The sequence below is a fragment of the Xiphophorus hellerii genome, chromosome 9 (assembly GCF_003331165.1).
Source record: "Xiphophorus hellerii strain 12219 chromosome 9, Xiphophorus_hellerii-4.1, whole genome shotgun sequence".
NCBI classification, from domain to species: domain Eukaryota; kingdom Metazoa; phylum Chordata; class Actinopteri; order Cyprinodontiformes; family Poeciliidae; genus Xiphophorus; species Xiphophorus hellerii.
The window spans coordinates 15,969,830-15,983,552 of record NC_045680.1 but is presented as its reverse complement, the minus strand read 5'-3'; the positions used below and the strand labels follow the sequence as shown (position 1 = coordinate 15,983,552).

Below are 13,723 nucleotides of genomic sequence, written 5' to 3'. Positions count from 1 at the left end.
GAATGTGTTGCTGATTAAACCACTAATGTCATGATGTACACCCAAAATCTCAGGTCTTTACCTCTGGGTTCTTCTTTAATAACTCATGCTCTTAATGAGGCCATGTGTGTCAGTAATGAACCAGGCAGGCACTGACAAGAAAGGGACCGTGCAGTCCTTAACAGACCTGGCTGCTATGGTTCTGCCGAAACTCTGGGTGTGTCGACCTCGGTTTGCTCACTGTGTTACAGTGACGTGACAAACAGACAACAGAGAATGAAACACCTGCTTGTCTTGCTTTTATAGCTCACTATGAAACTTGAGTTTTCATCTTCCAGACAAATGCATGCATGCAACTCTAAATAAAACAATTGATTGGTAGCTATATTTAACAAGGCATAGCTTAACAATAACAAAGACTTAAAAAAAACATTGATGTTGGATTTCAAAAGGATTGTGGACTCTTTAGAAAGGGTGTCAAAGTAATCAATATCACAATATAAATCATTACTTAAAGATAATCGTTCGTGCCAAAATCAAACTAAACTGACCCATGAACAGCTGCTCATATTGCTGAGTTTCCTTACAGCAGCATATACTCTGCACCTCCCTAGCTCCCTGCAGCTGCTGGAAGATTTAAACTCTAACATGGAAAGTACAGATAGAAAACAAGCAGCATGAGCAGCACTCTTTATCCAACAAGGCAAACACAAAGTTTTGTTCAGAGCTACTTTCCCTTTAAGGCAGAAAGGAAATGCTAGCTTTGCTAATGCTAACAATTCACCGATGTCAAAGCAATTTAAAAAGGGCAGTAAAGCTCCTATTTGCAGCAGTGAAGTCGTAAACCTTCTGGATGACATAGGCTAACGCTATCTGCTTGAAAATCATCTTCACAAACACTAACTGTCCGATGACGGTGCTCTAATCAGGACGCACTTCCCCGTTGCAGCGCTCCACACCACACAACAGTCTGCTCTAATAGTTTATGGTCCAGTGAACTACTAAATAGTTAAGTAATGAAAAAACCAGTGCAAGACGCTCTGCTATAATTGATCATGAAGAAAAATATTATGCAAAATTACCAGAAAGACATGAATTGCACAGGGCTTCTGTTTGAATTAACCAAATCCATCTTTGTTTTAAAATACAATTTATTTTAGCATAGAATGACTCTTTATTTGTTCCCTAGTAGTAAAATTTTATTTGTATTAAAAGCAAATTGACAGGCAAATGAAATCACATAGTGGCTAAAGACAAGCAGTAATAAAAAAGAATAATTGCAGAACTGATTTAAAGATATATGCTTGCATAAAGGATGTTAACTGTATCTGTTTTGCTAAATGAAATTGACAAAAAAATATATGGTGCAAAACAGTGCACTATTTTTGTTAGTATCTGTATTTAGTTTTAAATTTTGGTATAATCCTACTCTTTAGATAATCTATGCTATGTTTTCTCTGTAAGCTTGTGCACTTTTTTGTAATAAATTGGATAAAACGATTAAGTAGTTAGTGCCATCTATTGAAAGTGTTGCGCAAGTATCAAGCCCATTTTTTAACCAACATCACTGCAATCTGTATTGCAGTGAGACAACACTGAAAAAGGCCAAGCTTTAAATTTAAATTCTACGCCACATTACGAATGAACAAACAAGAGAGGGTAACGGCAGGCTTCAAATCTAGAGAAAGCCTAGGTTTGGCTTGGCAAGATATTAAGGTATAGAAAGTGTCACATTTGTAAACAAATCTGGTCAAAAAAAAAAAAAAAAAAATCTGGCTACAAAAAAAAAAAAAAAAAGTCTAACAGATCTTCCCATTTCAACCTGAAGTGTTTATTTTGGGGGTAATTGAAACGTAGGTATCAGGTAGCCTCAAATTTGACCCCAGAAAACATCAGCATTCGGGAGAGTTCCTGAATAATTCAATAAGTGTGGTTCACAGGTTCTGTGGCTTTAGTCAGTTCAGATCCCGCTTAGACATTTAAGCCTCTAAAGACATTACAAAGAAAATCATAACAATGAGGCTTGCACTCTTACAAAACCTATTATAAACCTGCAAAGGTGAGCCGATTCCAAGCCGCCTCTGGCCATTCACAAATCACAGATAAATAAAGCAATGTCCACCATCAACATCAGTACTGAACATAAAATCTGTCTGAAGTCTTCCCATCCTATTATTTTAAAACAATAATGGTGGGTGAGTTCAGTGTAATGGCAGAACAAATCCTTGAAATGTTTATGTTATGTTTGATCTTCTCATCAGAAATGATTCAAGTCTTGCAATTCTGGACCTCACTGGTCGCATAAACCACACATCATCTACATCACTCACTCAAGCCGCAAAGCTGGCTTGTGCCTACACAAGTCAGACAACAGACTAACAGAGAAGGTAACCATCGGGCTCAACCCCTCTGTCACGTCGGGCCTTTCACAGAACATATGAAGGTGGTAAAACAAAGGTCTAATCCCAGCTTGAAGTGTTTTGTAAAAGGGAATAAGGACATGCCTCTATTAAAACAGACCATAAAAAACCCAACTTGATTATTATGGTCCACTGGTATCTTAAGCAGCTCCGGCAAATCAAATATTCCGACTTTAATTTCACAAAATATGGTGCAAAAACATTTACCTTCCCGTTAGACCACTGACTAAATTGGGTGACATGCTGACTGACAGCTTCACCAGTACCATAAATGCTATGTACACACCAAATAATTGGAACGGTTATAATAAAGATGTGCATTTTTACAAAGGATCATCGAGAATTGGATACTGGAATAACTGGTTTTGACTGTGAGATGTTGTCACAACCAGTTGACTACATCCGACAACTGGTTCGGATGCATCATTCATCTTACTGGGCTTGAAAATATAGATAGAATAGATGCAAAATGAAAATTACTTGGGAAAGGACAGATTAAATTTAGCCACAGCAACAATCAGTCGTACCAATGCATAATTATACATGTGAGGCCTTAATAAAGTATCCTCTACCTCTGCCTTCAGCAAGCCTAAATCCCTTTGAGGAGAGCTGAGATATGAGGAGGAATCCCTGTGATGTCCAAAAATACTGCTGTACAAACAAACCCTCCAGTTTCTTTTGGGTCATTTTTAGCTTTTCAGTGTGGACTGTTCAGCTCCACTGTCTGCAGTTTTGTTATTTCAACAAAAGCCAACCGTGTTTGCCGTTGCCTTGGAAGCAGCCAACATGGAGGCAAACAAATATGGCCAACTTGAGGCTTATCTGCTTATTTCACTGTAAGATTTGCTAAGAGAAGCCATAATGGGCGTAGGCAGCTCCATGCATGAGACAACTTTGGGTGTTGCCAAAAACAAATACTTATTAACCCAGATAGTTCTAACCCGTTTAGGCAACGCGAGATCAACTGCATGCTTGTTTTGCATGTCTTAATTCAAAATCTTAATATTTTAATTATCAGTCCTGCCTCTGCCTGCCATTTGCATGGATTGATTGCAGCCCTGATGTTGTGAATTGAAGAGGTGTGTAGATGAGATTTAACGTCTTAGCTTGATTAAATCCAACCATTATCTTTAAAATCCCAACTGCTGTCGAACAATCTTCTAAAAATAAAAGTCTTGACTTAAAGCCGTTTTAAAATTGGATGTTGATCTTTGTTTTCAAGTCTCTTAATCCTTAAGCAAATCTAAACATACAATTAAATAAAGTATGGGTAAATATTGTATCTTTCAAAGTTTTTAAACTTGGAAAGTTAATTTCAAGTTATATTTTTAAAGAAAAATGTGATGACCAAATAAAATACTAACTCCAGCATGACTGCGGATATTCTCACATCTGATCCTGCACCGTTTGTGCTTGTGATACCAAGTACATATTTGAAATAGATTCTTAGGTCACATTGCATTTTGTGCAAATACAAGTTACATGATATACCTGCATGTGTTCTCATTACCCACATGTTCTGTGTCTACCTAACCATGCTGGCAATAGATGGGAAGAGAAACTGGAAGAGGCAGGTTGTGTTGCCAAGAAGAGCCAGCAGATGATCTGTTCCTCTATTAAAACAAAGCAATAAATGAAAAGAAAACAGATGTGAATCACTAGCAGAGATGCAACGGTCAGAATTTTGTGGCCCATTGCCAACTTGTTTTTTGGGTAACACTTTATTTGACGGGGTGTGCATAAAACCGACATGACGCTGTCATAAACATGACATAACACCTGTCATGAACATGGAGTCTTTATGAAAGTCTACGACTGCTGTCATGAAGTGTCATTCGGTAAATAATGTCACTTTAGTGCAAAGTTGCTCTAAAAGTTGCTTTGAAAGTCCATTAAAAGGGTCAACTTTGCACTAAAGTGACATTGTCTGCAAAAATCATGCAAAGTTGGGATTTTTAATGCAACTTTTAAAACAACTTTGCGTTAAGTGTCATTATTTACCGACTGACACTTCATGACAACACTCAAACATTCATAAAAACTCCTTCATGTTCATGACAGTTGTTATGTCACGTTTATGACAGTGTCATGTCAGTTTTATGCACATCCCGTCAAATAGTTTTACTGTTTTTTGTTATGCTTAGACCTTATGATTTCTAATTTACAAAGAGATTATGAACAGTATTTAAAATATCTTCCTAGACTTTCTTCTTTAAAGCAGCAATACATAAAAAAGAGCTGCTCCTTCTCTTCACCAGTACCAACTAGAAACAACCAATCAGAACCAGGAGGAGGGTCTTAGTGATATCATCTTATGCCTTCCTCCTGGTTCTGATTGGTTGGTTTCTGAACAAGCAGAGTGAATTTCTTCAGACAGCAATAGTAGCTCAGAGAGGTAATGAAGTAGCTTGGTTCTTTCTGAGTATATAAATATTAAAAGAGAAGGGAACAATAGGTCTTATAAAAAAGGATTTGTGTTCACTTGATTAAAAATATAAGGAGTTTGTTCAAGTTAGTTTGAGCACACATTTATGAGCAGGGCAGACACACACTGGGAGTAGGGACACACATTTACCAGATAAGGGATGTTAATTTTTAAACTTGTCCGACAGAAGATCAACATTTTATTTGGATGTAAAGAAGCAAAAATCCAAACTGAAGTCACAACTTAATGAAATCTGTGCACATTTTAGTCACTGGTTTCTTTCATAGAGTACAGAGCAGAAGACTGCTCTTCCGACCGCTCCACTCTTCACCACACCAAAGGGGAACGACGGCATGTTGCTGGAATAACAGCTGGAATAATTGCCTTCCCCTAAAACTTCAAACAAAACCACCAGTGTTTCTTACAGGTAGCAGATGAGCGTCTCACTCTGCTGCACCAAACCAGAACTAGAGAGCTCTAGCCACAACACCACATGAAGAGCTTCCAGTTTAACTCAGAACAAAGCAACAAACGCAATAGACCAATGTCAGAGTTGCACACGTTTTGCTGAAAAAGCTCATACTAGTACATTTCAAAAATATAGAGTATTGTGTCAACGTGCAATAATTGATTTCTTGCCAGTCATTTTAAAAAGTGAAAGTCGTCATGTACGGCAGTGTTTCCCAAACCTTTTAGATGTTTCCCTGCTTAAATACGCCTGATTCATCTGACTACATCTCAGCAAACACCTGTTAAATGAAATCACCTGAGCTGAAGCAAGGAAACACCTAACATGTCAAACTCAAGGCCCATGGACCAAATCCGGTCCACCATAGCTTTTAATTATCGTTTACTGCCAAATTATATTAGTTGCTTCAGTTTCTTGAGAACTATTGTTGAAATTTATGCGAAAACAAATCCCCACACTTTATTGCACGAATAATCGGAGGTTTATTGCAGATTTTTCTCAAAAATTGTCAAAAATATTCTTACTTGCAAGTAATAAGTTGCATTTACTGTCATAAATAAGCAGGAATATTTCCCAATTACTACCAGAAACACTTTGATTTTTATTGCAAAAATTACAAAAAGTATCACAAAATCCTGGAGGGACTGAAAAGATTTCAATAATATTTCATTTCAAGAATTTATTGATATTTTAACAGTTTGATGAGCAGGTTTTATCAATGCATTCTGGCACAACCATAGCCTTTATTCGGTCTCAGTTTTACTTATTGATATGACTGTCAAGAAATATTAAGTATTAAATTTTTTCCAGATGTACAAGCATTTGATTAAAGCTTCAATGCTAATTTTAATGTTGCCACCAGAAGCAGTGAAACAACCAAAACAGATGTATACAAATGCAAGGCAGTAGCTATTGGCGGTCCAATAAACAAAGCCAGTAATAATAAAGCTACATAGAGCATGTAGGTCTACTCAAAGGATAAAAGATGTCCATAATAGCTGGAGAAAGAGAAGTGAGACAACCACAACTCACTAACACTATGAGAAGCAGGAAAAAAAGCCTCCTACAATTTAGACTTTTATGGTGACCGAAAGCATAAAGTACTGCGACTTCCAAATAATTCTCAAGAAGTCACCTTTCCAGTTCATTATTAGAAACAGGAAAAACTAGTCAACTGAAATGGCGAGCTCCAGTAAGAAGCACTTTCAATTGAATGTTTGAAGATGTAGTTTAAACAAAATAGGAAATGTTTTATGTTGCTACTCAAACGAATACTGGCTAAAACAAAGCTGGAATTAAATTAATATGTATTTCTTCTGAATAAATTATTGTGACAACGTGATTTATTCGTGAAAGGTGTATGTCATCTCAAAATGTTAAACTCTTCCAAACGTATTTAAACGTATTTAAAATGCATTATTGCTTTAACAACTGTATGTAATTTTGTAATTTATGGTGTATTACATTCTGTATCATTGGTAATCTACATTAACACAAAAATACAGCTTTGTAATATCCAATCGAGGTCAGATAATTACCGCAGCTTGATGGCATATTGACACTTTACCAAAATCTAGTGATCTCATTGGCACTCCCCAAGTTCCCTAAGGCAAATTAAAATGCGTTAAGTTTGTTGTCAGTAGAGCAGTGCTTTGAGGAAAATGTTTTGTTCATTTCTATATTTTCAAGTCCCACAATCTCTAGAAAGTCAAAAATTAGGTTTTTAAAAGTCAGAGATACATGTATTTAAGTTGACAAAAATTAGGCAGGTAACAAGTGCAGCTTTTCCAACATAACCAACACCTGACTTCTAGCAAACCCTGGTGCTACTTGTAGTTAGACAAAGTGACATGCACATGTAAGTAGTTACCGTACTTTATTTTTACAAGCAGCATTGCTATACTATTTAAGTCTGCAAAATATATCCCTTATTCTTCTTAGTTTGTAATAAACTATGTTTCATTTCAGTTTAAACAGCTCCTCAAGTTTTGTTTTGAACCAGCGCTGTATTCGTTGGTTAGCTTGTGGCTAGTCAACTTTGTATGTTGCCCATTTAATCAACTGACAATGTCCCACAGGGGCTGATTATTTTTGAGCCTGAGACAGAACCCTGCAAGAATTTGTAGTCCACTTATCTAAAAACAGACATAAGAGCACTTCGAACTTCTTGATGTGGTGTTAGAAATTTCTTAGGAAACAGGACTACAAGTAGATCACCAAACAGTAAATGGAAGTCTATGGAGCATCTACAACAACAACAAAAAAATATATAAAGACAATTCAAGTGAAAACATGGACCGTCTGCCAACTTTATAAGGTGACTCATTCACATTTTTGGAATAGCAGTCTTGCAATTGTAAGGCTGTCAGTTTAATTCAGGTGTTCCCCACATGTTGATCCACCCCTGGGCAGCAAGTTTACCATGAGTTTAGTATCGAGCCACAAATTTATCAGCACTGAGTGTGTGTGAAAGTGGCTCTGAGGTAAAAGTGCCTCGAGTATCCAGCATGACAAGAAAAGAACTACACAAGTGTAGTCAGTGTATTCCGACTGGTTAATTACAACCTCTTAAAAGAGACACGTACAGCAAATGTGCATCAGAAGAAAGGCTGGATGGGTGCACATTTTTGGGCCTGTCACAATAAATGTTGCTGGATGATAAATTGTCCCAGAAGTTATTGCAAGGTTTCCCGTAGAAAACTTGCTAAGCCCGGTGGTTTGGTGCTAGGGCAGTCATTCATCCAGCAGCCCGTCATGTTTTAGAGTTAAAAAGTTGACAGGAAATTTGAAAATATCACTTGATAATCATGTGTTATTGAAAGATTAATACCTGAACACCAACTATAAAATCTTAAAAAATGCAAACATTTTAAAAAGACTTAAATAAATAAGTAATGCTTAGCCTGGTGGGGTACAAGTAAAGCCTGGTGGCCAGCCAGGCTTGTAAGACACTGGGGGAAACCGTGTTTTGTGATAAACAATAATAGTTTTGAGACCACTTTCAAGTAATGAAAATGGTCTCAAAACATGAGACCACTTGCATTATTATGCATTAATAATGCAAGAACACATTCTCAACGATAAACAAGCTTTAAATACTGATGAACATTTAACCCTAGAACTGGAAGACACTTTAAATATTGCGATAGGCCTTCACATTTGCAATTTGAAAAGCTACGTTTAAATATACAGGTATTTTCTAAGCCCTTAGCACAAATTGCTTAGAGAAAAAAAATCTATCAACTTTAATTTTCCTATGGTGGCAAGGAGAAGGGGAAAAAAAGTAGCGTTGAATTAACCATGATGATGAATTACTGCCCACACCGTTTCACGTAACTTGACTAAGAAGACGTTAAAACAGGCTTGTCCACATATTTGTCAGGAAATATCAAGATTCGGCATTATTATTTTGGAAACACCGATGGTTCTTAGTGCATTTAATAACTGGGTAAACGGTTCAACTTAGTGACACTACGGCACAAGTATATACTACTACCAAGGACATCGAAGAAGGAAACATTTATCAATACAAGTTGCTATGCTTGCTTGTGTTGACTCATATGAAAGAGAACATCCTTACAAGCAGGAAGTGTGTATTCAGTCAGCTGTGACAACAAACCAGAGTTAGGTATCCTTTAACATGATCCTGAGTCTTTGCCAGTTTTTCAGAGAAGCAGACCCGAATCCTGGGCCAAACCTTTGCTTCAGTGTAACCAGCAACTTCTATCAACACAATTACATCAGTGCACAAAGGTTTTATTACTCCAGTCTCATTTAGAAATCAGCCAACTCCTAGGGCAGCGGTCATTTCCCAAAGTAGACCACCTGAATGAATGCCGTACCAAGGCCAGACATCCAGAGAGAGCTGCCTCCTTTGTAGCAGACTTAATTAAAAGCCAACTCTTGCTCTCTTGTTTTACACACACATAAATCTATGGTAATGCTAAAGTAGGCTAATAAAACATGGAATGGAATATGTTGTTAATTTTGCTTTTCATTCGCCAAGATTATAGGGTCTAAATGTTTTGTGTATATTTTACAAAAGAGGCAAATTAGAGTTACAGTACTCTATCATTCTGCTGCTGTTTATAGGTTCATCACAATGGTAAGAATTTGTTTAGTAGAAATGTAAAAAGAAAAGGAAACCAAAACCTGAAGCGTTTTATTACAGCTCATAAAGACAGTCTCAGGTAAGACTAAGTAGTCAGTGAAAAAAAAAAACTATAGATAAAAGGTTTGTTTCTTTTGTCACATACACAGAGCTCTCAACAATTATTGGTAATTGGTAATAATTTTAAAAGACATTTGAAACTGCCTTTGTGATTTCATGAAGCAACTCTTTGCTGCAGATCTCCAAAAGGGATTTGTAGATATGTTTACCTCCCTTACCAACCTCACAATGGGACGACCAGAGGAAAACAAGTCAGTTCTATTTTTTTTTTCCTGTTTTTTTTCCACAGTTCCAGATTATTAAATATTATTCAGACTTTAGATACGAAAAATGTAGGCAAGTTATCCTTGCCTTGTAGTCACATCTGCCTTACAAAGCATGTTCACCCATCTTTCCGCTCTTAAAGAGAGGCTAAAATGTTGTCAGTTATATCTCTAGGAAACAGAAAGTCATGAACAACAAATGCAGATTTGGAAAAATCTGGAAAAACTTGGAATTGGTCCTTTTTTTTTTTTTTACCAATTCTGATTTAAAGAATACCATGAGAAGCGTCAGTCTACTTAAAAATATCCTAGAAACTCCAGTCAACTTAAAGTAAGCAAAACACTTTAAAAAAATAGCTCATTTTACGTATATTTTATAGAAATCGGTATGGTTAGCAACATATGTTGCTCTGGTGATTCCATCTTACTGTTAATGTTCTTATTTTTTTTTCGCTACAAAGCTGCAGTGAAACCAGAAAGGTTGGATTTTTCTTTCCTTTTCAGTGTGAGGTTTTGCCGCCACAATAAAGGTTTTGTCTATTTTCAGACTTTTTACGGGTCTTTGCTAGGAGAGTCATCACCGAGTCTGATCCTGTGCATCTGAGCCTACTGCTCTGAGCTTAGTTCTTGTTTCCACTCATTGTCCTGCAGGAACCACTCTCCTCTCTGAACCGCGTGTGATTTTAGATTTTTGCATATCACATCCCAAACAAATCCTGTGGTGGCCTGAGTAATGTGGCTTGAGCAATTGTGGTTTCAGTGTTTTTGCATGTGCGACCTGCACCGTGCAATTACGTCCAACAGTTTTGGCTTTGGGTGCACCGGGCTCAAATTGAGCAATCTTTACAACAATGTAAAAAAAAAAAAAAAACATAAAACCAATCACTTGTGTGATCATGCAGACCTACCTAAGAGCAGCAGCTTCAGCTCCCTTCGTGCGTCTCTCTTATCTCGCCGGAGTTGCTTCTCGATCTCAGCGTTGATCCGCTTGGACTCCTTCGCCTCCTCGCTCAGGCAACAAGCCATCATGGGCTCCAAAGTCATCACCGCATGAGCTGGGGGGGGAAAAGTCCGTCTGACAAGGAGCGCCGGGCTACACCACCGCCGAGAGTATCAGAGTGCAGGAGTCCACTTTCAAGTTGGTTACAGTCTTGCTGCTTTGTGCAGAATTTGGCCTTCTTTGCTGATGTAAAAAAAAAAGAAAAGAAATTGCCGTCAAAGGTTCAATATTTGACAGCTTTGTCTCGGTAAAAAGAAATGTTTTAAAAACTAGGAGGACAATGAGAGATTTACAGAAAATCTGCACTGCAACATGTCCACTTTAGATGGCTCCAGACGTGCAATAAACACATTTTAATTTGATGCACTCCCCAAATTGAGCTGGTTTTAGTTTGGATGCGTTAACTTAGAAGCTAGGCTGGAAAACTAGCTAGACGCTGGAGTGCTAAACGACTAAATAAATTCGCAACTGTTCATTATTTTATAGACACTTTTAGCAATTTTCCTTGATGAAAAACAGATGTATATATGAAGAAAAGAAAAACAAAACTACCAACTTCAGGCCCAGAGACGGTGGGACACAACAGGCTGCCACGGCCACATCTGTACAATCCCTTCTCCTGGTCGCCTGGCCGAGTGCGAGCCTAGCCGCCCAGAAAAACCTACCCTGGAAGAAACGCCCAAGCTGTGACAATTAATCGCCGTCAAACTGTCCATCCAGACAGCTTGGCTCACTGTCTCATGGTCCTCGGAGAACAACAAGCCCGGGAATAATCCAAACGAGAGTATGAGCGCAGAGCTGTCGCTGCTATCTCTTCCACACTGGAACCCAGTGAGGCTAACTGTTAGCTGGGTAGGCTAGCCAAGGAAACCATCCCTAAAAGCCACACAGCCTGGAATGACAGACAGCCGCCATGGCCTTAACCTTAAACTCTATTCGGGGATCTCGGTGACGGAATAGCCTCAAGATGTGAAAATAGATTGCTGACAATTATTGTCCGTGCATTTTGTCGCTCCTTTTAATTTTTCCTGGTGATTCTGGTCGCTCCTCGTCACCCACTCCACAGCCCCGGTGTGGCGCTGCTGCTGCTGCTGCTGACGTCACTTGAGATGTAGCTGGCTGACAAACGATTCAACCAATAAAAACAGAGTATGTGACAACCCATGGTTGAGACCCTCCCTAATGGAGAATTTCCCAAGTTTGCTTGAGAGGAAGTAGTGCTTTTATTCTGGAGGCGTGACAGGGAAAGAGATCGGTGTTTGATTTGACAGGCAACGCCCATCTTCTGTCAAACAGCAGCAGGTCGATCCACAGGGATGTTTGCTTCTCACATGTTTCCTTCGGTGGAGTAAGACAAGAGGTCAACAATGTGAACAGCAGTCTTTATTTAACCACATGACCACTTAGGTGACTTTACTCAGTACCTTTATTAGTAAAAACACTGTCACATGTGGAGTACCCCTAGGTTCAATCCTAGGGCCTCTCTTATTCAATATATATATGCTCTCACTTGCTCAGGTGATTACAGGAAATTATATTAGCTAACATAACTACGAAGATGATACGCAGCTCTGTCACTTGGTGACAGTACGATGTCACCAAGTGACTCCAAACCAAGCACTAAACAGATGTTTAGAACAGATACATTTGTGGATGTGCTGTAACTTTCTCCAGCTGAACAAAAACGCAACTGAAGTTATTATCTTTGGACTTAAGCGTTCTAGAGTCAGCGCACAGCTTTGGTTATTACTGCAAGAAACTAGAGATCAGGCTCAAAATCCGGGTGTAGTAATGGACTCTGACCTGAACCGTCAGAGCCACATAAAGATGTTTACAAAGTCAGCCTTTTATCACCTGAAGAACATTAACTGAACTAAAGAACTAATGTCCCAGCAAGATCTAGAGAAACTCATCCACTTGTTTATCTTTATCTTTACAGTACTGCCTAAAATAAATCAATCAAACAGCTGCAGCTGATCCAGAAAGCTGCTACCTGTTCTGACTAAAATCAGGAAGATAGAGCACATCACCCCAGTTCTAAAGTCATTGTACTCTCTTACTGTAGCTCAGAGAATTGATTTTAAAATACTGTTGTTGGTTTATAAATCACTGAACGCAAAAAAAAAATCTTCCAGCTGCGCAGCATAACCAAATGAATACAAAGTTTTGAATAGCATCTCATTCCTGGCAGTCCCGATGTAGAATCGGTTGTGTTTTCTGCATCAAGTCTCCAGAGGGCGTTGTTAAGCCGCTGAATTGAAACACAGCTGGTCACATTTTAAGAGCTATTAACAGAAAATGTGACCAAAATAGAAGATGAAGTATTTGTGCTTGACAATTTACCTACCACTGGCTTAAGAAGTGTGTGTAAATGCAGAATGTTGCATTTTCAAATCACTGTTTTCTATAAAAAGAAAAACTGGGTCACATTTATTTTTAACTGTTACTAGCTATCATTTGGCTTGTCAGTATTTGGATTCATCTTCTGATGTTCCAGGTCAATAATATTTTTTTTATACTCCCAAATTTTCCAAATTACTGCCTGAACATTTAACTATCAAAATATGCAACCATTTTTATTTCACTCCCTCTGGAGTCACAGAATCTGAGATTCAAAGAATCTGGTGTAGAAGTACAAGTAAGTACAAGTTGCAGTAAAGCGGTATCTTTTGGTAACTCGTTTAAACCCTATGTTTTAATTTCACGGTCTCTAAGCCAACTACTTTGTGTTGGCTTAGCTTGGATACTTTTAAGGAAAACACTGAAGTTAGCACTTCTGCAACATGTAAAAACCTTAAAGAAAGACTGTAAAGCCAATAGGATCACTAAAAACTTTCAGTTGTGGATATTACAATAAATTTATCAAAGAAAATATCAAATACTCAATTTCATCATCATGACTGTTCATCCCTCAGATTTCTTACTTCACTTCAGCCTCTAATCTGCAAGATTTTACTAATCATATATTGCAGTATCCCTATTAGTTTCGAAAGGTA

At 38.0% G+C, this 13,723-nt stretch overlaps 1 protein-coding gene across 3 annotated transcripts in view; it reads right to left on the bottom strand.

Annotated features, from left to right (window-relative positions):
- Positions 1-11,820, bottom strand: part of LOC116725378 (guanine nucleotide-binding protein subunit alpha-11-like) — a 29,740-nt gene extending 17,920 nt beyond the window's left edge. Inside the window, exons 1-2 of one of the 3 annotated variants that reach the window (XM_032571372.1) lie at positions 11,280-11,820; positions 10,636-10,910 (exon numbers count right to left, since the gene is read on the bottom strand). In XM_032571372.1, coding sequence (XP_032427263.1) covers positions 10,636-10,771 — 136 coding nt within the window. In that variant the 5' untranslated portion in view covers positions 10,772-10,910; positions 11,280-11,820. The remainder of the gene's footprint in view (positions 1-10,635; positions 10,911-11,279) is intronic. The other 2 variants (XM_032571371.1, XM_032571373.1) reach the window with 2 other exon arrangements.
- Between the last annotated feature and the right edge of the window lie 1,903 nt (positions 11,821-13,723).